The 26,704-nt window shown below is 33.0% G+C and overlaps 3 protein-coding genes across 3 annotated transcripts; 2 read left to right on the top strand and 1 right to left on the bottom strand.

The window, feature by feature from the left end:
- Positions 1-1,354: 1,354 nt before the first annotated feature.
- On the bottom strand, positions 1,355-6,902 carry LOC122609663 (SNF2 domain-containing protein CLASSY 4-like). The gene is made up of 5 exons (XM_043782617.1): positions 6,816-6,902; positions 4,976-6,539; positions 4,513-4,671; positions 2,214-4,130; positions 1,355-1,567 (listed from the first exon to the last, which is right to left on the bottom strand). Exons 2-4 carry the CDS (start codon positions 6,518-6,520, stop codon positions 2,241-2,243), a joined length of 3,594 nt encoding a protein of 1,197 aa, XP_043638552.1. The 5' UTR covers positions 6,521-6,539; positions 6,816-6,902; the 3' UTR covers positions 1,355-1,567; positions 2,214-2,240.
- A 10,378-nt stretch (positions 6,903-17,280) lies between these two features.
- Positions 17,281-20,572, top strand: LOC122610102 (novel plant SNARE 11). The gene is made up of 10 exons (XM_043783095.1): positions 17,281-17,629; positions 17,748-17,840; positions 18,104-18,197; positions 18,287-18,324; positions 18,697-18,791; positions 19,148-19,227; positions 19,424-19,480; positions 19,584-19,676; positions 19,764-19,838; positions 20,022-20,572. Exons 1-10 carry the CDS (start codon positions 17,550-17,552, stop codon positions 20,109-20,111), a joined length of 795 nt encoding a protein of 264 aa, XP_043639030.1. The 5' UTR covers positions 17,281-17,549; the 3' UTR covers positions 20,112-20,572.
- A 3,645-nt stretch (positions 20,573-24,217) lies between these two features.
- On the top strand, positions 24,218-26,546 carry LOC122610101 (probable serine/threonine-protein kinase PBL19). Its single transcript, XM_043783094.1, has 4 exons — positions 24,218-24,692; positions 25,192-25,449; positions 25,572-25,694; positions 25,907-26,546. Exons 1-4 carry the CDS (start codon positions 24,369-24,371, stop codon positions 26,285-26,287), a joined length of 1,086 nt encoding a protein of 361 aa, XP_043639029.1. The 5' UTR covers positions 24,218-24,368; the 3' UTR covers positions 26,288-26,546.
- Positions 26,547-26,704: the final 158 nt, after the last annotated feature.

Here is a 26,704-nt window from a genome sequence, read left to right as displayed (position 1 = left end):
AAGTAAGATGAAAATATTTTATGGGGTGATAGATGAAAATATTACATAAGATAGATAAGTGAGGATATTTTAAACATTTTAATACATATAACTTTCAAAGGAGGTGTTTCTTAATGAGTAGTATAGATTATTTTATGTCATTGTCTGTTCTATTTTATTCATTCTTTTCATTTATTTTTTCTTGCTTTTTGTTTCTTTCTTTATTTAAAAAACCTAATTGCATTTTAGGAAAAAACACAATTTAATGACAAGCTTTCGAGAAAGAATATATGGTTTCTAAACTAGATTTGAACTTTGAAATGTTATAATATCATTGTATTTTGTGTTATTTCATCATTTTTTTAATTAGATTTAATATTATTATTGTGTTCTATTTCAGACATTTAAATATAATAATTATTAGAATGAATTAATGATCATGTAATTTTTTTTACTATTTATAAAAGATTGAGTTTATTACATAATTTATTATAAAAATATATTAAATAATTTTATTTTAATTTTATAAAAATAATTATAAGATAAATATTAAAAATTAAAAATGACTTTAATTCTCTTTTAAATAAAATTGAAATCTGAATTAAAATAATTAGTTGGAGCATTTCTTTTTAGAGCTCTCCAGAAATAAGCTTATGCCACTAGTATACGACGAAATTTTTTAGTAAAAAGCGAAAGAATAGTTCGCGATGTGTTCATGGCGTTGTTGCGTGCATTCCAAATGTCTAACCTGCTCATGTTCGGTAATCTCCTTCGCTCCCCTTTTTTTTCTTCAGGCGGACAAACACCCATCCAGTGTTCCCTATTTTCTATTATTATTGTCTATATCTTTTCAACAATAAGATTTAGTATGCTTGTTTGTCCAACCTTTAAATTGATTGTTTCATCATTCGAAGTTAACTGTCTAATTTTATTCTTCGTTATTGATTTTCTAATTTGGTCAATCATAAAAAAGCTTGAATCAAAACGTGTCCAATAGCATACCAAATCAGGATGTTTCGGTTTGTTGATAACTTGAGCTTAAAGAGTAATGAAACTAAAATCCTGCATTCGCCTATAATATCACTGTTTAATAATCTTGATTAACATCGTGTTAAATATCACTTGCTTGATAATATCATTATTCCCCTTTAGTGATAAAAACCCAAAAACCAGCAAAGTTTGAAATGTTCACATATTCTCATAAATTACATAAATTTCAACAAACATCAATCGTTTTAAACAGAGATCATGCAACCAGTTTTTCACAAATTGGGACCAGTTTCATTTCTAGTGATCTAGTCAGTAGTCACCACTCAAACAGTGATAGTCCGAATTTGTCAAAGGTTAATCTTAATCTTATAGTCAATTTTGCAGCTAGAGTAATAGCAATTTTATTAGCAACTTTACAATTTAGCAACAGATAAACAGTTATACAAGATACAAAAACTTCCCAAAAAAGAATAGAGCTACAAAAGCCATCTGTTGAACAAACGAAAAGCGTGAAAAAAACATGCATTTACCAATGACCTGTGGGATCTCCTCTGGGTCTGAATAACAATCATCCCAACATCATGTTTCCTTCAGGAACCTGAATGCACACAGAAGAACATATAAAGTGGAGTTATTTGGATAATTGATCCAACGAACAGATCGTTATACATGCAGAAAAAGAGAATTCTTTATACGGTAAAACTATATAGCTTGTACTGTTTAGAAGCTTTAGCCTTGCCTTGTCATCTGAGTCAAGATCAGCCCAATGCAATCAGGAAATCAAGAGACCCGGACCATGTTGTCTATTAAGTTTTAGGTGTTTGCTAAACATAGCCCTTAGGGCTATGGCTTAGCAGAAGTAAAATCTTGTACATGAAGGTTGAAAATTATTTTTTGGGGGCGATTATATTAATGAACAACATTCTAATGCGTGTTATTCATATCCCTTAGGACACGAAGGGGTATGAATAGCAAAGTCCTTATTTCTAACATATATGTAAAACACATGATGTCTGTAACTGGGATACAAACTTCTGGTTATCCCAGTTAGTTTATTCAAACTTAAAAAAAATATATTTGAAAATAACAGTAAAATCATGTTAGTACACCGATACACACATGACCATTCTATAGCTCTTCATATGACACTAGCACGACAAAATCATGACAAGAATAGAAGATAATTAACCACACTTGTTCTTAAAACAGAATACATATATAAAACGATCGAAGTGATATTGTACCTGAGCAGTCCACAACATTCAACTGTATTAACCAAAAGTGTCAAATAGATCTGCTTCTTTCGGTTGGTAAATCACCTTTTCAAACATGTCCCTTAGCTTTTCATGTTGCACCATTTCTTCTAAAATTCTATCTTCCGAAACTGTAGATGATATTTTAGGAATCGAACTGTCTCTATTTTTTGAAGAAAAGACCAATTCTGATAAATGACTCTTCTCAACCTGCCTTATGTATTTCTCACCCTCCATTGATCCCGTGACTAGATGGTAAACATAAACAACTTTCTTTTGACCAAGTCTATAAGCCCGGCTTATAGCTTGTCTCTCCACTGATGGATTCCAATGAACATCAAGCAACACAACTCTTGAAGCACCCACCAAATTAATCCCTTCAGAGCACGCCTTCATGGATGCAAGAAGTAACTTTACTTCACTTTTAGGATCATTAAGCGTATTGATTGAGTTTTGCCGAAGCTTCTCTTCTTGTTGTCCATCCATGTACAAAAAATCTCTGCCTTCAACCCAGCTAAAATTAGTTTTCAGAAGTTCCTTTATAAAATCCAGTGGCTTGATGAACTGACAAAAAACTAAAACCTTCTCATTGTGCGCTCCACTGAGCTTAATAAGTTCCATCAAAAAATTAGTCTTAACTCCGGCACTAGGGTCGTTTTCAAACACTTTTAGCATTTTAAGAAAACCCTCATTACCAAGAGAGTTTGCGGGGAGCAGTGAAGGATGAACGGCTACTAATGACATAACATGGTCGTGTTCTAGATTCCGTTTTTTCCCGTACATCTTTCCAAGAAGCGTTTGCTGCGTTCTTGTGGGCTTTAAAACTACCAGAGCATCCCTTAAACCGGGAAGCCTTTCTTGAAGAATTGTTCCCTTATGTACATGGACAAAAGGGTCAATCACGGCTTTAATTTCATGTATACTATGTTGACTCCACTTACTAGAGCTTGTTATAGAATCCCATTGCCCTCTAGCTAAATTGTTTTTCCATCCACGCTTTTTGCTAAACATGTCACTTCTTAAAGATGAGAGCCCATACGATAGTAAGGGATTCACCAAGCACAGGGTATTATATAACTCAGCAAAATTGTTCTGGAAGGGAGTTCCGGACAAAATGATGCTCCTTTTTGTTTTGACATTTAGCAACGCCTTCCACATAAGACTTGTATCATTTCGGGGAGTGTGCCCTTCATCAAGTACTAAAAGGCTGGGAACTTGAAGGAGAATTTTCTTTATCTGCTCATCATCACTGTTCGACGCTTTTTTTCTCTTCCCTTCTTCACCAGCTAGGCTTTCAAACAATCTATATGTGATCCCCAAAACACTTGAATTTTTCTTCCAGGAATATAACTTCAATAAACGATTACAGTGTATACTTCTTACATTCCCAAATTGTTTTAAAACACTTAACGCCACTGCATCTTCCTGTCCAGAACATTCGTTACTGTTCACGTTATAAAACGGAAAATCAACATCCCATTTTTTAAACTCTTCTTCCCAGGTAAGCAGCATAGAACGAGGAGCGATAATCAACGGCCTTGCATCTGGATACATTTTTAAAAACGCCTGGAGGAAAACGATTGTGAGACGGCTTTTGCCGGTTCCAGGGGCATGAGAGATTATGCAACCACTTCCATCATTAGTAAGACATTTTTCTAGCTTATCAATATAGGTACTACCAGCTATTTTATTCCAAATGAACTCGAAACCCTCGCGCTGATGTGGATACATGGATTCTTTAACCCCGGGAACCAAGTCCCAAACTGTCCCTTCATCGTAGTTACTCCATCTGGCTTCATGATGGCTGTCATCATAGCAGTCAGCTGCAGGAAGGTCTGAAAATTTCATGCTGTCTGTTCTGTCATGGTCATATTCAGGCCTGCCATGCCCACCCTTTCCATTTTTACTCTGCATTAAAAACCAATTTTAAATGATATTATGACATGTGAATCCACAATTTAGAAGTGGATATAAAACTGCAATTCCTCATAGAACAAGACCATCAATACTAAATATCACATGCTTAAGCTATCGGGAAACAAGAGCATCATATAAGATGTGTACAAGTTCGGTGAACACTACAATAATATTAAATTTTGAAACTAATGCTCTAAGACAAGTTGCATTGGAAGCGGGTATAGCCGTATAGTGCGAAGCTGTTTATTCACAATTTAACTTAAAACAAATTATAATGCCAAGATAGAAAGGAAAAAAAAAAGACAAATGGTCCAGTTCATGAGAAAGTGTCAAGATACAACATATACAGAGTAGTAGACAAGTTAAGACTCACCAGAGGGGGTAAAATATCTCTTACTTCCATCTCAACATAAGAACAACATCTACAGATAATCCCAAACTGGTCATTAATGGTAAGTCGATGTTTTCCTCGGCGACAACAGGTTGTTTGATCTTTTCCTTCCACCATAGAGTCAGCATCACCACAATTAACCTGTGCATATCATGAAAGCAATTCATAGTCAACTTCTTTCCACTTTAAAAGGCTCAAGTAACATTCTTGAGACAGAAAAAGCAAACTCACTTAATTACCATTTACGAACATGGAATACTACTTTTTAAACAGAATTTTTGACTGTATAGGCAACTACAAAGAATAACATATGACACTATGTGGCATTAAATCACAGATTTTTCATTAAAAAGGAAAAAACAAGCATGCACACAAACTTAGAGATGTATCTTAATATACCGATTATTGAATACCTCTGTTCATATATAAACAAATAAAAACTTACCACAGTAGTGCTAGAGCATCCAATTTCTAACGACTGTAAGCTCTCGCCCATCTCCTTGAAAAGCTCATCCACTTCAATCTCGCTTTCTGACTTCTTTGGCTCTATATCGTCCTCGTCTTCAAATCTAAACTTATACGAGCATACTTTCTCAACAGGGGTTTCTTTAAAAGGACTGCACTCTAGAGGTTCCTCTTTAGATATCATGTAACTTCGGAGGACCATATCTCCGCCATCCCCGTCCTCTCTTAAAGAATCTGTGAAGATCTTAGCCACATCAACTTTATTTCCAAACTGATCATACTTTGTAACAGTCCTCGCCCCTGCCTCTTGGTTGCCCATTTCGTCAACTGAATGGACAAAAGTATCATTGTCAGTCCTTCTTCTCTTCAAACCACCCTCCATAGCTTTCCACATATCAATGCCACTACCATTCCGCTTTTTAGTAATCCTGGTCTCAAAAACATTAGCTTTCTTATTCTTCGTCCTCTCATAGTCTTCACTTAATATACGTTTTACAGAAACTTCAGTCCAATCAACAATATTTGGCACATTTTGAATTCTAGAATCACCACCATCTATGGAACTCTGATCTTCATCATCCACATAATCACTCGAAGAACTCAAACTAATAATTGTCACATCCTCAGCAACTGCAGCATCCTCAGTTGACTCTACCCTCTGCGAATTAACCTTTTTCTCTTCAGATAACTTTAAACTCTGTGAACCGCCACCATCCACATCTACCCGAATCGAGTCCAGCTCCACTACTGGACTCACCTTCACCTCATTGCTTTCCACACGAGAACTAAATGACGGATCATAATCATCCAAACATGCAAGATTATCGCCCAAGTATGATACACCTTCTTCATCATCACTTTCATCAATCTCACGGCCACTGAAACCCAAGTCAGCATCTTTCTTGTCGTTCCTCCCAAAACTCTTGGTCATAACATCATCACTTCTCAATTGAGCATCATTTGTCCTCGTACTCTTACGAACCACTTTCAAGGTTTCCCTCGCCCCCTTATAATTCCTATCAGCACCAGAATCCTTCACAAACTTGTTCTTGCTTTTCCCACTTCCAGAAACCCGTTCCACATCGGACTTACTTTGTTTCCTCTCATTCTTCTTACTCAGCTTCACATCATCATCATCCAATTCATCAATTAGACTAATCTGACTCACATTCTCAAAACTTTTTGAAGACTGCCCTCTTTTCACTTTCTTATCTTCAACTACAAATTCCTTATCATCATCATAATCTTCATCCTCAATCTCCGAATCATTAATAACCTTGTTCGAAACTTTCCCCAAATCTTTCTTCCTTTTAATCCCTCTCTTCTTCTTACCCGAACCACCACCATCGATTTCACTTTTCCCCTTGTTTAATCCCTCACTTGATTTACCAGTCTTCTCCTCCTCCTCCCTATTTCCGTCACGTTTGCGAATCCTCTTATTGCCCTTTTTCTCATTATACTCCAAGTAAAATTTATCATAACAAGATCGTGTTCGCTGATACAATGTAGTCTTTGAAAAATCCATCACTCATATATATATTCCACTAAATATCACATATACAAAAAAAAAATCAATCAGTTGATGAACATAATTAATTTTTTTATAAAAAAAATCACATATATTATATATATACTTCCAATCCTACAGAAACAACAACAAAGATACTCAATCTAGTCAAAGTCGGGGCCTACATTGAAACAAATATAATAAAGGAAAACATATATATACATATATATGATAGTTAGATACATAAATCTAACCGCCCACGTTTTTAGAAATCTAATTTTAAGTAAAACCTAATAATCGATAGGTTGCTCACCGGAAAGCATACGACGTCGTTTGCTTTACTTAAACTGACAATCACGAATTTGAAACTTGAAGACGAGTGTGAGAGAAAGTAGAAGAATTCAATTTAGAGAGAGAAAGAGAATTTGATTGAGAGTGAGAGTGTATTTAAATTGTTAAAAAATTAATGACCAAACTTTACTTCTAAATTCTCTCTCTCACACACACACACAAATCTTTGTAAAAGAAAAAAAGATAATCGAAAAGGCGCGAAAAAACCGAATTATTGAGTTTTTTTTTTTATTTACTGCGGATCTAATAGACTAATAATGGTAAAATTTGGAATGGAATGTGATTCTATATATATACATTGAGCCAAACAAAAGACCGACCTATGTGTTTGTGTGTTTTTAGATGCATGAATAGCTATTAGGAGGGAGGGTCACAGACATACAATGAATATATTCAGTATGGATTCTCTGTGTTTGGTTGAAAAGGCAAAAGTAAAAAAAAGTAAACTTTGAGTTTCCAAAAAATTTGAAAAGATGGAAGGTAGGTGACAATTGTACCAAAACAAGTGTTGTTTTGAGAGGTTTGACGCCTTCTTACCAATAATCACTGTTCCTCTACATGTGTCAGAAGTCAGAACCAAACTATAAAAAGTTTAAAATTTTAAAACTTTTTTCAAATTTTATACATTCTGTGTATATAAAGTAAATATTTTACTAACATTTTTTTTATAAGTGATACAATATATATTCGGAATTCATTATTCATACCAATTATTTTTATAAGAACTACAATAAACTAACCAAAGTCAAACATTAATCATGTAGTAATTATGATGTTTCTTTTACTTTAAACTTTAATGTAATAAAATAGTTATAGTATGATTATATTTAATTTTGTTAAGTCTATTTTTATTACTAATTTCTTTTTTTTTTTTTGAAAGGAAAGTATGTATTCATATTTCACATTCCCCGCAAAAACGAGCGACCAGATTCATGTACAATATCAAACAAATTTACAATATATTAAAATCTACCCAATCGTTCCAGGTAAGACTACAGTGTTTTTCTCTGTTTTTGAACCAGAAGAACCCGAGAGCTTTAATGCTTTGAGTAATCTTCATTGGACAAACCTCGACGTTATTGAACAGCTTATCGTGGTAATCCTATTATGGTGGTAAAATAGATATTATTATTTTTATTATTGTTATTATTAGTATATTATTAAAATGGAACAAACTTTTTTTAAATGTACTTTCAATTTTTTTGAATGGATAATCAAATGAAATTACAATGAATACATAAAAAAATAATAATAATAATATTGTAATCATTTGATTGATAATTACGAAGAAAATTATGTCATCCAGTTTTCCTATATTTATGAAAGTCCTTTTCACAATTACTTAGTATCAATTATGTGTAATCCTATTATGGTGGTAAAATAGATATTATTATTTATATTATTGTTATTATTAGTATATTATTAAAATGGAACAAACTTTTTTCAAATGCAATTTCAATTTTTTTGAATGGATGATCAAATGAAATTACAATGAATACATAAAAAAAAATAATAATAATGTAATCATTTGATTGATATTACGAAGAAAATTATGTCATCCATGAAGAAATAAAAAAATACAAGCTTTAAAATTGGGCCAATTAATGCAGTAAACATAAACAGAAAAAGGTGTTAGTGTGACCCAGTTGATTAAAATAATAGTATCTTTTATTTTAACTTGGTAACTATAATAGGACTCTTTAAATAATGCCAATGATCGACATTTTGGCAAAAATTGGCAAGTAAATAGGCCAATAAGAAGATGCCACGTGGCTATAAAAATATTTTGCCATAATTTACCAAAAGGTGCCAATTTTAAGGGTGTAGAGGCTATTTTGGTTCTTATCGGCTCTTTTTGCATCTTCCCAAAAGTCCAGATCTATCACCAAAATTATTTTTGTTATTCTTTTCTTCATCTTCTTTTGTAAGACCATCTTCTTCTATTGCTTCTTCTCTGTAAACAAAACCCAAATTATATATACAAACATCTATATATACACACACATACTAGATATTACACCGGAAAAAATGGTCAAAAACCCCCCTCTTCCCATTTATTCCGGCGATGTAGGTACGCCGGCGATGATAACGATGGGAGATACCCATTTATTCAGGCGATTAGTATTCGAGCGATAATGACGACGAGAGATACCCATTTATTCCGGCAATGATGAGGACCGGAAATATCCATTTATTCCGGCTATGTGTATATATACATAAATATATATATGTTTTTGATTTTTTTAAAGATTTTTACCTCGATGCACGCACACCCAACGTTCACTTGCATCGGTCAAATGTGGTCGATTGACATTATCGATGGAATTTGCCGATGCTTGCCGACACATGTGCTAAAATGTTGCCAAAGAGCTAATTGTTGCCGATGGTCTTTTGCCGATAAGTTTTTGCCAACTACACCCTTACCCCTTATATTCGATTAACATCTTTAATAGAAGTTAGATTTTACTTCTTTTTCTCTTAAGAAAGTCAAACACAACTTAAAAATATTAAGAACAAGATTATTTCCCACGTAATATGCGAGTTAAACATATTAAATTTTCGTTATAATTTATACTAGACTGATAGTTACAAATAAGACAAGTTGAAATTTGATGATATTATTATTTTAAAAATGTTTTGTATCAGAAATTACTAATATGATATGTATGTTAATTATATCTTTTATAAAATAATATAAAATAATGATATAAAGTTAAACGTATATATTAGCTGTTGAAAGTTAAATTTGTATAATATCATAATTTAATAAACATAAGATAAAAAATGTTAAAAAATAATGATGTTGTCATTTTTAAATGCAATATGTAGCTAAAGATGAACCAATACTTTAAAACTATGTAAGGAGAATAAATAATCAATCAAATCAATTTGATTAGATTACACAAAATCAAGTAATTAAGTAACATCCAATGTTGCTTTCAACGGGTTTTGAGTTTTAATACTACAAGTCTACAACAGTATATGAGGAAGGTTATGATGTACACAGTTTTACGCAAACTAAGGTAAAAAAATTGTTTTTGAAGGTTTTATATAAGATTAAAAAGGACTTTCGTCAACATAAGAATCCTTGACCCCTATCTCTAGAGAAATTTTTTTTTTTATGTGTGTTATGAAAGAATGTAAAAACTAAAATCACTGTAATTAATAAGTAACTTATCAAGTTTTTCATAATTTTTTTACGTTTATTGAAGGTTGGGGTTTATGAGTAAAGTTGGCAAGGTTAAGTAAAAGAACTTTAGTCTTTAAGATGCAAAAACAATAAACTGTTAGATTTATTTAGGACAAAAGGTTCAATACCATAAATAAGCGAAATTTAAAAGTATACATATTGAGTGTTATTAGTAAGTATTTATTTTTAGATTAAAAATGAAATGGTAGTGCTTTTATAGGGTTTTGAGATGGAAAAAAAAATAAATATTACTATAGAGGAGCATATGATTTTTTTAAAAATAAATTTTCAAAGTATATAAAAGCCTTATTATTCTTTTTATGTTTGAATATTTAGAGGGAAAAAAAATATATTGAAGCTTTAAAGCATTTTGAATCTCCAATGGTGGCATCTTGATACTTAGACCGAGAGGGGTAGAACATTACTTAGGCGTTACAATGATTGGAAATCCCCGGAATGCCCCTCATCGATCCCGGGGGGCATTCCACCATCTTAATATGTGTGCCCTGTTGCATTTCGAACGCTAGAAATGAACCCTCCATTTTTGTCCTCTTGCCTGCACCATTTCTTATTTCCTGTGCCCACATGCTTCACCATCTTAAACTGGTGATGGTTTTGGTGTACGTATATATGTGTGTGTGTGTGTGTGTGTGTGAGAGAGAGAGAGAGAGAGAAAGAGAGAGAGAGAATATGAGAGTAATTTTTAGTAAAAGGTATATTCAATTTTTTTTTTGAGAGTTGCATGTAGGAGCGGATGGTATCACGAAGAAGACTATAAATTCTAATGTATATATTTAATATCTTTTTTCAATTTAACCCCTGAACTTTCATTTGTTTCAAATTAAATATTCAAGTTTTGAAAATATTTATTACAAATGCTACTTCCATCATATTTTATTTTTAATATTTATTTAAAATGTATTAAGTTTATTATATATATAATCTAAATAAAATAAATTATGTATATATATATATAAAGGAATGCCCCCAAGAGAATGGGGGAATGCCCCTCATGATTGATAAGTGTCACATGTCACCACATGATAGGTGGGAGGACATTCCCTTAAAGGGCTACTACTCTTAGTCTTAGATATGTCTAATGGAGCATATTGACAAACATAATAGTTAAGATAATGAAATATTTTTAGTTAGTTTTGAACTCGATATACCTAAAAATGCAATATGTAATAAGTTGCTAGTTAGAATATTGGATCCACTATCTAGGAAAACGTTTTGTAATTTAAAATGGAGAGTATGAAAAAGAACTTGTATTGTCACATCAAATGGAAAGTGATAATAATTTAATGTGGGGTATTAAAGACTATCACATCAAATAACAAAACTACTGTGTATGTTATATTTTAAATTTTAGAAAGTCATTTAAACATAAAATATTTTGATTAGTTTTCAATTTTACCCCTTTTTGAACATGTTTTTATATTACATCTTATAATTTGTTGTTTAAGACATCTTACTATCATAAATATAATATCATAGATAGAAAGTATTGGGAAATAAATGAAACCTAAAAAAGTTTTTTTAGTAAGCCTTGATAAAAATGCTAATGTTGAACATTGTATAGTAATTCTTTTTATTAATGAAGGTCGTGAGTTATGTATATTCTTGATGTGGACAAGTATATATATACAGAATATAAACAATGAGATGTGATTTTTTTTTAAATATATGTTAAGTTGAGTAACTCATTTTTGTCCTTTCTACTTTGGTAAAATTAAATACTTGGATTTAAATATATAATCGTCTAACTTCTTGGAACTAGTTTGACTCGATATGAGTGATTGTTGACTAGTTGAAGAAAAACGTGTTGTTTCTCTCAATAAGGGATCAATTTCATTTGAAGTGTTGTCGAAAATCTTCTTGAAAGAGCATGTAACACGTCATATGGTCCCCATTTCAATTTTCGGACCTTGAGGCTCGTTTCAATTGTCATTTTTGGCAAAAGGTTCAAGAAGACATGAGTATTAGTTTGAACATCTCCAACGCATGTTACTTATGAATCGTATGCTCAAAGTGAAAGGAGATGGAATCCCATTGAATTCAATGTTGGTGATCGGGTAATGCTTAAGATTTCTTGATGAAAGGCCGTGATAATGTTAAAAAAAGGGAAAATTGAGCCCATAGTTTATTGGCCTGTTTATGATTTTTGCACGAGCTGGTAAGGTTGCTTATCATCTAGAGGTGCTTGATAAACTTTCAAGAATTCAGAGCACATTTTATATTTCACATGTTAAAAATCTTGCGGATGACGCCATGTACATGCCTTTGAAAATGAGCCGATGTGATAGAACCACTTAAACAAATTCAAAATAAGATTTTGTGATCATACAAGATTTAATTGAAGCATTGAAAGACTTTCGAGTTTATGTTGGTAATTGAACTAGATTTTTTGATACATTATATCTCATTAACAATTGTACCTATCGAATTATGTCGGTAACAATTGACTATCGAATTAACAATTGTACCTATGTGAAAATAACGTGGTACCACCAACTGTTATAAAACACATTGACCAAATGACTCCTTTTATTAAAATGATATTCACTATCATATCATGAACTAGTGATAATTGCTCATAGACAAACAACCATTTGAAAATCACAAATGCATTCAACTAGTACCACTAACGAAGAACACACATGCCACCAACAACCATTTAAATCATCAAGATCTCGGCACAACGATAATTGAAAACAACTCTTGAATTAAAACATATAGCAATCACATCATTTGTCTAATTTCATCAAGGTGGATGCTTGAATGTTTAGCCACACATGATTAATTTAAAATAACAATCAAAATAAAAGAAGAACATGATATACCAATCGTTCTTGAAAATAGAATTGCAAGACAATAGTGTAGATACGATCTAGATGGGTGCTCGTGAATCTTCAATGAATCAAACGAAGAAATCTTGCTTAGATCCTTGAAGGAATTCCTTGTATAGCAGCTCCTAGAAAGAAAACTTGATAATCTGGAAAATAGGGTTTTTTTTTTCTATTTATACCCTCTTGAAAACTGAGGCAAAAAGTTGCCAAAACCCTTTAGTCCGGTTATCCCACTGCGGCGCAGTGGCTATCCTCTGACATGGGCAAGTTTTCACCATGTATGACATGGGCACGTTTTCACCATGTATCTCTGGTCCAACACACTTCTTCAATCTTGAAAACTTGCTGAATTTTTTCTATCTTTTCCACTTGAACAACTCTCAATCTCTTGAATCAACTTCTGGGCCTCAAAAGAATCCGAAATTGCATCAAATGGACATGTAACCGATTTAGAGTCTGAAAACACTAACAAACACCATAAACGCACCAAATACACACAAAAGCGACTTAAAACACTTAATAAAATGGCCAATAATGTTGTGGGCGATAAGTATAAATTGGTCACATCAGTTCCTCTGTGAAAAATGGATGGCTTTAATTGTGCAAGCCCAAAGACTATTAGGCTCAGTTTTGAGACGCCACCACCACTTGGATAAGAGAGCAAGATTTTTGTTTTTAAGATTACCCAACCCAAGCCCACACGATTCTATTGGTAACACAATTCGATCCCAACAAACCCATGAGATTTTCCTGACTAGAGAGGAACCCCCCCAAAAGAAGCTTCTGCGTAGAGATTCCAGTTTTGAGAGTACACAATCCGGGGACAGATACAACAAAAAATAGTAAGTTGGGAGACTGTCAAGCACAGAGTGAAGGAGAGTGATTTTGCCACCAACTGATAGCGAAGAAGCCTTCCAATTTGAGAGGCGTTTCTCGAAAGTTTGAATGACCGAGATCCAATTTTTTGCAAGATTCATGTTAGTACCCATCGGAAGGCCAAAATAAGTGACGGGGAAAGTTCCAATATTGCAATTGAGGGACAGGGTTGAGGTGCTGATGCTGCTGGGATCTAGATTAATGCCATAGAAACTGCATTTGCGGAGGTTTATTCTTAGACCCGAGGCCTAGTAAAAGCAACACATGATCCTTGCAATATTTTTAAGGTAGGTTTTTGACCAGGATCCAATGAAGATAGCATCATCAGCATATAACAAATGCGAGATGGATGGCCCATTGTTGGGAAGTTGTATACCTTTGATGAAGCCCAGAAAAGCAGCTCTTTGAATGACACATGAGAATGCCTCCATAGCTATAATGAATAGAAAAGGGGACAGTGGGTCGCCCTGGGGAACTCCTTTTTCATTGTTAAATTCAGACGTCGGAGCCAAACGGGTAGATGATAAAATCCCATGTATCCAACAGAGCCATTTGTTTGGAAACTTCATATGGTGGAGTATAAAGATGAGAAAATTCTAATTGATGGAGTGAAAAGCCTTCTCGAAGTCAATCTTAAAAACAAATGCCTCATGTTTGTTTTTCTTCAACCAGTTTATCACTTCATTGAGGATGAGGGGACCATCAATGATGTTTCGATCTCAGAGAAAGGCTGATTGTGTTGGAGCGATGACTTTGCTGATTACCTTCTTGAGTCGGTTGGATAAGACCTTGGAAATGACTTTCATAATTCACCCGATTAGGGTTATGGGACGAAAATAAGCTAGTGTGCTTATTGAGCTTTGTTTTGGTATTAGGGTGATAAAGGAGAAGCTGCACCCGTTGCTAATACGACTAGTTGAGTGGAATTCTAGAAGGATATTAAGAAAATCCAGTTTGAGAGAATCCCAATATCTTTTGATGAAGCCCATGTTGAACCCATCTGGGCCTGGGGCCTTTCCACTTTCACAGTCCCAGACCGCTTCTTTAATCTCAATCAACGTGAAGGGAGAGATGAGATTGTTTGCATTACCAGGGGAAAGGGTTTTGATACCCGGACAAATGAGGCCAGGTCTCACTTTCATGTTTTCTGAGAATTTGGTTTTGAAAAATTGCAATGCTTCATCGCGGATCAAAGGGGGGTCAGTGCGCCAAGGCCCATTAATGTTAAGACCATTGATTCTGTTTTTCGCTATTCGACTATTGATGTAGCCATGGAAGAAAGAGGAATTCTCATCCCCATCTTTAATCCACTTCGCCCTTGATTTTTTTTCAGATCAAGGTGTCTCTCATTGTCAAACTCTTGGATTTTCTCCTTTGTTTCTAACCACAAAGTTATCTTGTCCTCCGAAATTGAATTCACAATAAGTCTAATCTTCATTTAATAATCTTGTCATGATGATATTATACCATTGACTAGTTAGCCAACCAAGCGTAGTGCTTTTGTCTATAAGTGTGCCAAAAGCTTTAAAATAGAAGATAAAAAGGATTGGTTATTTCTAAAATATAATTCGGTAGTTATTAATAACTAGGGGTTTTTTTGAGTTGAATTATTTTATTTATAGTGGAGCCCTAAGAATTTGGGGTGGTTGAATTGTGAAATGTTGTTATTGAAGTGATGATTTTAGGTTAAACCCTTAATTAGTTATCGGATGGTTAACTTTGTTATTGAGATTGACTAGAAAAATAGATATCTCATTAACATGAAAATGAAATGTTAATGATTATAGAAATGAAATAGTTGGATGAAAGTGGGAATGACGAAATTGTATGATTAAATGTAATTAAGAACATATCCAAACATGATAACCAATGACTAGTATAAGTTAGGTTAGTGTGTATGTAAGGTTTATGTTGTTGGTCTTTTTCGGTCATGGCTTGATCTTGATAGACATTTAGTAAGAAAAGATGGTATTGAGATGTTCATTACTTTGAGAGGTATAAATCTTATGTACAAGGTGACCATACTTGTATATATGTAGGATATCACGATTTTAACATGATTTAGTAATTAATTTAATCATTTTAATAAATTCATGTGACAATACCCGTATATATGTAACATATCACGATTTTAACATGGTTTAGTAATTAAATCATGTTAATATCAGATTGATTTTGATTGATTGAGTAAACGGTACCGAGTGACTTCAAATAAAATATGTAACATTTACGTGGATTCATATGTTAAATGATGTACTTTAAAATAAAATATGCCAACATATTAAGACTTCAAATACTTTGTTAAGCTTTACATGATATGTGAATACTTGAATGCATATAGTAACATTTACAATTTGGCACATTTTAAAATTTTCACTATCTTAGTATATATTTTTGTTTTAATGATCGCGTACCCACATCTCGTTTATTTTTTTTAATTAGTTGGGTTTCCTCTTTTGTAGCGGTTAAAGCTTTTGTGGAAAAGAACTTGTCGGATAGGGGCTTGATGATATTTGAAAACTTAGTTTTGAAGGTAGGACGTAGTTGATGTTAATGATTTATGATGGTCTAGAGTCTCATGGAACTTGGCTGTTAAAGCTTTTGCCCATTTTACGTGCAAATAAGTCATTCTTGTATAAACATTTGACATGGTTTATTTTTGCTCAAAATGTGCCTAGTTGTGTGAAAATGAAGTAGGATAATTGCAATTTTGAATTTTTTTTTTTTTTTATGTTTCTTGAAATGGAAAGTTAGTTGAGATGCAATATGGTGTGTAAATAGGTCATTCATCCATTTAGTCATCCCGTGTATGAATGTGATGCCTAACAAGTTGGACATGTTCCCGGATGTACATATTTGAATTCTATAGCTTTTGTTAATTTAAACCCGAGATTCAAGTTTTGACAATGAAACTTGGATGTCTTAGTTTTAATTTGCTCATCTGCAATTAAAACCATATATTTATGATGTTCATGATTTTTGAAACAAGAGCCCCAAAGCTTTAAACGCGTAATATCTTATCATTAATCATAATTTACAGTCTTACATATTTTGTTAATTTTCTTTGTCTGTTAGATATTTTATTATACTTCTTTAACCATATTATATTCTATCCAAGTATGATAGAATGTATTAATCTTACTACTATATTTTATCATTTAAAGGGATATTATAACTCTTTTACATTAATCATTATTACATAAATTATCTACATTAGCCGTGGCCACTCCAACACCACCCGTTGTCATTGCAAACATGTTTTATCGTCGTCAACTCCAGCACCACCCGTTGTCATTGCAAACACATTTTATCGTCAACACATTTTATCGTCGTATTACACGGGTACCAATCTAACAAAATAATATACGTGTCCATATCGAATCAGCCGAACTATGACCCAACAACAACATGGTCCGCGGACCCACCCCACTCATTGGTTTAAACGGCCGAAACTCAGATTTTAATTTTAAAAAAAGTCCATCTCAGTACAACCCGAACTGCACAACATACAACAACAAAATCACTAATCACGAATACCAGATTCACACAGCTCATAGACCATAGTCATCCTCTGTATCTCTCTCTCTCCCTCTCGATCTGAGCATCATCTGATTCATATATCTCGATCAGATCTATATGTATATGACCTGCATTGCTCTGATCTGATCAGATCAGACCAGTTCAACTTCAAGTCCCTTTGGGGCGCTATTATTGTATTTTATGTTGTATTAGAAATTAAACTATACATACATACAGTATCTATATATACACTAAATAATAAATGGCGTCTTCGATTTCGGCCATAAGCGAGGAGCTTGGCGAGATTGACGGACAGATTTCTGATATTTTTCGTGCACTTTCGTAAGCTTGTTCTAAATCTTATATATTTAGTTTCTAAATATGAATTTTAATTAAAATACCAGTTTATTATTGTTATTCACAAGATTTTTGTCTGTGATTAAAATTTTTGGGGGGGCAGAAATGGATTTCAAAAATTTGAGAAGATAAAAGATGCAAACAGACAAAGTAGGCAGTTGGAAGAACTTACTGGAAAGATGCGTGAATGTAAAAGGTACATTTGGACTCCCTTTCCCTTTCCCTCCTTCCTACAATATATATATATATATGTATGTGCTATGAAACCATAATTTTCTTTAGAAAGGTATAACTTAAGTTTTTAGGAAATTTGATTTTGATACAGAATTAGCATTGCCATTTTAGAACAGAACTTTAACTTTGGATTGCCCGATAACTGATCTTTAAGGCGTTGTACTTTGCTTCTATGTCTTTTGTTCCCGATTAAGGCAATCTCATGTATAACATTTAAATTGCCAGGCTTATCAAAGAATTTGACAGAGAAGTCAAAGAGTTGGAATATACAGTTGATCCCGATACAAGCAAGATACTGAATGAGAAAAAGCAGTCAATGGTAGAAATCTCATATCAAGCTTTGTTTGTATTACACTACACACGATTATTGCATTTTTTTTTTCTTAATCTGATGAAACTTCTATCCAGGTCAAGGAGCTGAATTCCTACGTTGCACTGAAAAAGCAGTAAGTCCTAATAAGTTCTTCATTTACTGCCAACTCATCTTCACAACTTATGTCTCGTTGTAACTTCAACCCCCCCAAACACACACACACACACACACATTGTTAGTAAAGATCATTTGTTATCCACATGCTCATCTAATAAAGACATGATGCACTATCGTGCCTACAAGTTTTATTTAATCACATATTCATACTGGCATGGAGGCATATGATCATTTAGCAATTGTGTGGCACTTTAGAGTAACAAAAAGACAGTTATTTCTCATTCATCTTGGTTTTGTGGTCTTTCTGTTTCATAAGTATCACTTTCCATAGTGTGTTGTGTCTTACTATGTTGTTGATTTATCTCTATGTTCTTGTCTGGTGATCTAGATATGCAAGCAACATTGAAAACAAACGAGTTGATCTATTTGGAGGACCAGCTGAAGGATTTGAGGATGATAATAATGGGGGCTTTCTAGCTTCATGTAAGAGATTGGTGCAATAGTTTTATTAGCTTATTATTTGGCTTTTATGTGATGGCTTTTTATGTGATTTAATAAAGCATTTTATTTGTGTTCATGTAAGATTTATTGCTCACCAATGAAGATATATACTTTGAAAATAACATGGTATGATTATTGTTGACATATAATAAAGGTTAAATTGTAAATCTCAGTGTGTATATAAATTAGTAAATTTAATGATCTGTACTATAGTTACAGTGTAATTATGTGAGTTTTCATTAGTGTAATATCAAGCATATATGTTGCCTTTAGATTCTGTATTAGCTCTCATCTCACAGTTCATAAGTGAAATTTGATTGATTATGTATTTATTTCAGCTATGACAAATCAGCAGTTAATGGATAATGGTCATCAAATGATGGATGAGACTGACCAAGCTATTGAGAGATCGAAAAAGGTTGTTATCTTTTTAGTAAACCGTACTACTTTGAGTAAATGTACCATGTAATAATATATATTCTTTTCCTGCTGAATTAAGCATTATTATCTTTGTGAACACAAGCCTGGATCTTCAAACAGTCATCTGAAGAGATAAATTCCATGTTCCATCTGTCTTTATTTTTGTTATTAATAGTATTCACATTATTTAATAGGTCGTCCACGAGACTGTAAATGTTGGAACCGAGACTGCAGCAGCACTTAAAGCACAAGTGTGTTATCTTACTTCACTAAAGCTTGTGTAAAATTGCTAAATATCTTGAATTGTTGGCAGACTACTTATTCATATTTTTATGTACCAACTAAAATTTTCAGACAGAACAAATGAGTAGAATTGTTAATGAACTTGACTCGATCCATTTTTCACTCAAGAAGGCATCTCAATTGGTGAAGGAAATTGGTAGGCAGGTCAATCTCTAAACTATTCACAACCTATTTCCTTAACATTCTATTTTTGTTGTTCTTCCTTGTTGCTCAATTCAATTCCCTATGTAGGTTGCAACTGATCGATGCATTATGACCTTACTCTTTCTTATTGTGGCCGGTGTCATAGCCATCATTATCGTGAAGGTAAATGCCTTTTTATAATTTTATAATTTTACATCTACCAAGTTAATTGTTTAAAGTTCTAACACGAGAATGGAAAATAGCAATACGATAAGATATAACGTTTTGTTATTGGCAATGTATATAATTTCTTGTGCAACTGTGCAAGTACTGTCTCCATCTGATATTATGATCTCCAAATTCCAGCTGGTGCATCCAAACAACAAAGACATTCGAGATATTCCGGGATTAGCCCCTCCCGTTCCTAGTCGAAGACTTCTATGGATCCCTGATTAATGGCATTACAGTCAAAGTTTAAATGAATGCATTGTGGGATTGTCTTCTGCAGCTGCACATGAACGTATGCCGTGTTTTGGTAGAAAGTCGGTTTGCATACATGAAAACAGACTGCAAAAGCAAGTGATCTGATCTACATCTGACTTGCAGATGTTTGTCTTTGTTTTCTGTCCTCTATTAGCAAATTTTTTTGTTTTGAGAAAGTTATCTGCATTTTGGATCGCTGGAGAGCCTATATATAGTATTCACATTTTGCCTGTCTGCCTGATTATACCAAGACATTGTATAAGTGTATTTTTAGTTCTGTACCACTGTTCTATGAGTACATGAGCGGGGAAATCAAGTTACTTTCGGATGTTTGTATTTTGTACTGTTGCATCAGTTGAGCGGGTTTTTTGTGATGTTTAAACGAATTACTTTACTTATAACTTTACAAGGGAGCGCATATTCACTTTGCTTTCTCTCTCGCTCGTTGTGCTTCTTGTTCTCGATGTTATAAGGTTTGGTTTTATAGTTTTTAATGTTTATCTCTTTTATTGCAGGTTCTCAAACTCAGATTTTATCAGGTTTTTCAGTTTATTTTATCTTGTCACATACAACATTTATTGCGTTTGCTGAAGGGACTTACAATTGCAAAAATAATCCATGTACCAATGTAGCCTTTTTTGTTTCTATCTGGAAACAAGTTGCTCTATTATTTTAGTTATATGATATGTGGACCGTAGGTGGTCGGGTGGAGCTGTTGTAATTCCTTTGGACTACATAGTGAAATATCATGACTAACCATTCATAGGTGCAGTGGTTGACGTCAACCTCATAAGATGTTTTGGGTTTGAATCTACTAGGTATAATTTCTAGATATTCTGGTTATGCCGTTTAGTTTAAACTAAATTTCACCTTATTTATCAACTGGTCGAGCCAATTTTTCTATCTAAAACTGAGCAAAAATACACTGCTCATTTATCAACGGCTGTTGGCTGAATACTGGCTCCTGGCTTAGTACTTTAGCAGCCTGTTAGCTTTTTCCTTTTTTTTTTTCCTTCCTTTTGTCTCTTATTTATTTTATTTTTTTTGGGATAATGACATGTGGATGTAATGAACTATGACAAAATGTCTATGTTATGTATTGATCTAATCGGGGTCTATGTTATGTAACGAACTTACCAAAATTGTCTAAGTGATGCATGTTACCGGGTAATCTACAGGTAGCCGGTTACCATCCATTTTTTTAAGGGATAATGTCCTGTGGATGTAGTGAACTATGACAAAATATCTATGTTATGTATTGATCTAATCGGGGGTTTATGTTATGTAACGAACTTACCAAAACTGTCTAAGGGATGCATGTTACAGGCTAAAGGCGGTCATCAGTTTTTTTCCCTTTATTTTTTAATCTTAATAATTAATTAATTTATTTAACATATATAAATAAATTAAGTTATGGAAACATATATGTATATAGGTTATGTAATTATATAAAAACTGTAAACACCTTCATATCTTCTGGCCGCCACCTACCCCCCATTTTTCCGATCAACCTTAACACAATCATATACCAAAAAATCAAAGATCTCAAAAATTAAAATCGTATTTGAAGATTACGATCCCTTATAAGGTCAAGAACCTAAAACCAATCATTACATATATTCTCAAACATATACACATTACATATATTCTCAAACATATATACAACTCATACAAACAAACAATGAGAGACTAGGGACGTATTCTTACATGGCTTCTTGAAGCATAACTTATAATTGAAATGAGAAAGAATAACTAATTGCTAGATTTTAGTTAAAGCAACAAAACAACAAACTTAGAAGAACGCATTACAAGCCTAAAGCTGAAAAGATCAAATCCCCTTGACCTCAGAATTCATCATTTCTATTTCGGGATATTAATAAATAACTAAATGGAAACAAGAAAATACCAGTTCTCAAATACTCGGGAGGAGTTGGAAACAATAAATAACATGCATCACTTAGACAGTTTTGGTAAGTTCATTACATAACATAGACCCCCGATTAGATCAATACATAACATAGACATTTTGTCATAGTTCATTACATTCACAGGTCATTATCCCAAGTTTAAAAACTGGATGGTAACCGACTACCTGTAGATTACCCGGTAACATGCATCACTTAAACAGTTTTGGTAAGTTCGTTACATAACATAGACCCCCGATTAGATCAATACATAACATAGACATTTTGTTATAGTTCACTACATCCACAGGTCATTATCCCTATTTTTTTTTCTATACTCCCTTACTAGCAAATTTACCCAGATTCAACCCGTGCATTTTAATTAAAATTATAATACTAAAAAATATGCAAGTAATTTTTGAAGATAGTGAATTGAATAACACAATATTTATAAATTAATAAAGTATCTGTTGCAAAAAATATGCAAGTAATTTTTGGAGATAGTGAATTGAATAACACAATATTTATAAATTAATAAAGTACCTATTGCATTAATAAAACATAAAAGGATTATATTATATAAAATAATTTTTTTGTTTGTAATAAAAGGTTAAGAACTTTAAATAAGACCTATTTTTAATTAAAAATATTGTAAATTTTTTATGACATCATAATTAAAATAAAGACCTTTTAAGTAAAATTGTAGACTTGTCACATCACATTTAAAAAAAAAATACTTTTAAAAAATAATTGTCTTTTATTTATTATAGAGATAAAGATTAAAGAAACTAAACATCTCTCCTTTAAATTTAAAAACTTAACATGTATAATTTACCCTTCATATTAATACATCCTTATTTTTATTTTATAAACTCTGACTAAAATGTCATTAAAAAAATAAATTCAACCTCTATCTCTCTCACACACAGAAACACATAACTAAAACCCTAACTCAGAATCCCCCCTTTTTTTTTACACCCCTCAACAAAAATTCATCATATCTCCGGCTACAATGAAATTACTTTTACGTTATTAACCACACTATCATCATCGCCATTACCACCGCTTCATTGTGCGAGCACCCATCTATTTAGTTAACATGTGTTCTTTTGATGTATATGTATATAGTAACACTGTGTGTGTTCTTTTACATGGTAATTAGTTGTCTCATTTAAATATCTTCAATCAACATATAAAGTCAGTAATACTATGAAGAATCAATAAGCATATGTGTCCTTGCATTAAATTAATTTATTCATATATATATATATATATATATATCAGTGATGTATATATATTTTTATTATGTTAAAACATTGATTTATTTATGGGAAAATGATCCGTACTGCAGATTTTACCTAAAATTAGGTACTGCCACATTAAAAAAAGTTATATATTAAACATTTGAATTTGATAAACATACATAACCCCTTGAATTTTACATAATCTCTTCTGTTTTACTTAAGATAGGTACTACATGCTTTACCTAACATTTTCCCTTTATTTATCTATCACTATATCAATCAAACGTGGTTGTACTATTTCACTCTAATATAATTATTTTTCCGGTAATATATTGATTTAAGTTTGACTTTACCTTCTACTCGTATCAATTTTAATCTATAATTTAGTTTTCTTTAGTGTTAATGTTTTGATTACATCATTTTTTAAAATTTTTTTCAATTAAGTAGTTCATAACCTAATTTTTTTTTCTCACTAATTTAACATTCTAAGGTACCTATAATAACCTTAATAAATCAATTAGAGAAATGCTAGCTAGGTTGACAAATAATTTACAAACAAATATTCAACCAATCAAATGAAGTCATTTTTTACATCAATCACGTTTAGATTAATACCGCCGCTACTACTACCGCCGCCAACACCAGTCCACCATCTGTCGCCATCACCACTATTACCGTTGTTATCATTCCGTCATATCGTCCGGACATCTGTTAGTACCTATAAATCTTCTTACGAATGAGCTAATTTTTTAATTTGAAAAATAGGTTTCCGGGAACGAGGATATCTAAATTCTTGTTTGCTACATATGAAGTCATGCCACCGCGTCATATTGTGACTTTTGTTGACTGAATATCACACACAAAGTCATACGTCAACGTTAATTCTACGTTTTACCCTTCTTTTTAAGGAGATTTTCTTGTCCCATCATTTTATCACCCCCTTCATTGCTGATACTCTCAACAACCAACCAAAATCCCCACATCTAATCTAATCTAACATCTTTAATGTAACACAAATATACATATATAATAGATAAAAAGTTAAGGCTAATTAACCCTGTGATCAGCTTTAATTAGTAGTAATGATGAAATGTTTTAGCATATTTCATTCAAAACCAGCTAGGCAAATCAAGTGCTCACAAGAAGCCAAAGATCAAAAACCAGGACCAAGAAACAAGTCAATTTCTTCTCCAAGAGGAATACCAGAAATTTACAAAGAAAAAGAGCACAGGTTGATAAAATTTTCATTTTCAGACCTCAGGAATGCTACAAGTAATTTCAGTAAGCTTTTGAAGATTGGTGAAGGTGGTTTCGGGAATGTTTATAAAGCAAGAATCAGACTTTCCGAAATTGAAAGCGATCCTCTTGTTGTTGCTATCAAAAGGCTTAACAAACAGGGCATGCAGGTGCTACATTTTTATATTCTTTATTTTCTTTATTTATCTTATTCTTTCAAAAAGTACAATTAATTTATATTCTATAGATTTTGATACAAGGTTAGGCACTCCATAAGACCACTTTGACTTTCTATATTTAAATGGATAACATTGACCTTCATGAAAGAGGTTGTTAATTAGGTGTTAGGGGTAACTGATGAGACTAGTACAATAATCTATATGTAGAATCTATCTACATCTATATATATATAAACTGGTACATGGATGGGGTTGCCATGATCGGGTTACCGGGGATGGCGAATCATTTTGACTCAGATATACCTTTCCTTGTGTTTATCTACGTACTGAGGTCCGAACATGAGATCTCTGGTTTAGGACATCTATTGGCCAATCTTGAGTTTTATAAAAAAATCAAACGTTTCTCATCCAATGTATAGAAAAAGATTTCACTCATTATTTTTTTGCTGTAATTCTGAGTATTTTATTGTGTTTCTGTCATAAATTATAGGGGCATAAAGAATGGCTAACAGAAGTTCAGTTTCTTGGTGTGGTTGATCATCCTAACCTTGTAAAACTTTTGGGATATTGCTCGGTCGATGGTGAGCGGATGCAAAGGTTATTAGTGTACGAGTATATGCCAAACAAGAGCTTAGCAGTTCATCTTTTTAGCACAACTTTGCCACCGATCCCATGGAAGACAAGGCTACAAGTCCTCCTTGGTGCAGCCGAGGGTTTAGCTTATTTGCACGAGGGGTTGGAAATCCAGGTGTTGTTGTTTATATATAAACATACACAAGAGGTTTTGTGCGTAAAAGTACTAATGTTTCTTAAGAAAGGATTTGATCACCATTTATTGACATTTTTGTGTTTAATGCTCAATTTCGAAAGGTAATATATCGTGATTTCAAGTCGTCAAACGTGCTACTGGATGAGAAATTTAACCCAAAGCTTTCAGACTTGGGTCTTGCTAGAGAAGGTCCACAAGGGGACCGTACTCATGTTTCCACAAAGGTAATTAAGTGTTTTAGTAGCAAAAGATATGTTTTGAACTCATGACTTTCTATGTATTCATGCATTTTGTAAACATATTTATCACGATGTGAGCTACATAACAGTTTTTCCCAAATCATGTAGATGTAAGTTTGTAAAAATCGCGCATTTCATATTTAATTTGCCGTAGTTATTGAGTCTCCTTAACTCCCAAGTGTTACTGTTGTTTTCAGCCTGTTGGGACATATGGTTATGCTGCCCCAGAATACACTGAAACAGGCCATCTAAAATCAAAAAGTGATGTGTGGAGTTTTGGAGTTGTAGTATTTGAGATTCTAACAGGCAGGCGGGCAGTAGATAGAAGCCTACCGAAAGCAGAACAAAAGCTTATTGAATGGGTGAAAAAATTTCCTGCTGATAACAGGAACTTTTCGATGATGATGGACCGACGTTTAAAAAATCAATATTCTCTTGATGCTGCTCGAAAGATTGCAAAGTTGGGTGTTAGATGCCTTTGCAAGAACCCTGATGACCGACCAACAATGAGTCAAGTCGTGGAGGGGTTGAAAGACGTAATTAGGGAGTCAGAAAGTGGGCTTGTATGTGAAAAATAGTGTCCTGTTCTTGACTCTTTTGATGGTTTATGTAGGTCATGTATAATGACTACATTATTATCTCATTGAAATGTGTCTGGTACTCTGCATTGCAAAACAGAGGCATGTAAATTCCTTTATTTTCAGTTATTGGCACTGGCGGAGCTACATACAAAGCTAGATGGGTCAAGACCTATCCTAACAATCTCATCTCTACTATATTATAAACCATTAGTTTCGTCAATTTTTTTCAAACTTTTCAATCACTCATTTTTCATCCATCGTCAAATCTCAACCACTATTTTTTTTTTCCTATCTCCTCTAATTCATTATAATACATTTGTTCCCGTATAATTCTATTTGTTCATATTCACATATCTTGATTTCTATCTCTACTACATTATAAAACATTTGTTCATGTCTTTCAACTTTTCAACT

The sequence above is a fragment of the Erigeron canadensis genome, chromosome 8, assembly GCF_010389155.1.
Source record: "Erigeron canadensis isolate Cc75 chromosome 8, C_canadensis_v1, whole genome shotgun sequence".
Lineage (NCBI taxonomy): Eukaryota > Viridiplantae > Streptophyta > Magnoliopsida > Asterales > Asteraceae > Erigeron > Erigeron canadensis.
The sequence above is the reverse complement of the archived record's forward strand: the minus strand, read 5'-3'. Positions and strand labels throughout refer to the sequence as shown.

Coding starts and splice junctions, on each gene's coding strand:
- LOC122609663 (XM_043782617.1), bottom strand. CDS start 6,520: ATGGATTTTTCAAAGACTACATTGTATCAGCGAACACGATCTTGTTAT. Junction 4,672..4,975: donor GATGCTCTAGCACTACTGTG/GTAAGTTTTTAT, acceptor TGATATGCACAG/GTTAATTGTGGTGATGCTGA. Junction 4,131..4,512: donor GAGATATTTTACCCCCTCTG/GTGAGTCTTAAC, acceptor TTTTTAATGCAG/AGTAAAAATGGAAAGGGTGG.
- LOC122610102 (XM_043783095.1), top strand. CDS start 17,550: ATGGCGTCTTCGATTTCGGCCATAAGCGAGGAGCTTGGCGAGATTGAC. Junction 17,630..17,747: donor GATATTTTTCGTGCACTTTC/GTAAGCTTGTTC, acceptor TTGGGGGGGCAG/AAATGGATTTCAAAAATTTG. Junction 19,481..19,583: donor CAGCAGCACTTAAAGCACAA/GTGTGTTATCTT, acceptor TAAAATTTTCAG/ACAGAACAAATGAGTAGAAT.
- LOC122610101 (XM_043783094.1), top strand. CDS start 24,369: ATGATGAAATGTTTTAGCATATTTCATTCAAAACCAGCTAGGCAAATC. Junction 24,693..25,191: donor TTAACAAACAGGGCATGCAG/GTGCTACATTTT, acceptor CATAAATTATAG/GGGCATAAAGAATGGCTAAC. Junction 25,450..25,571: donor ACGAGGGGTTGGAAATCCAG/GTGTTGTTGTTT, acceptor CAATTTCGAAAG/GTAATATATCGTGATTTCAA.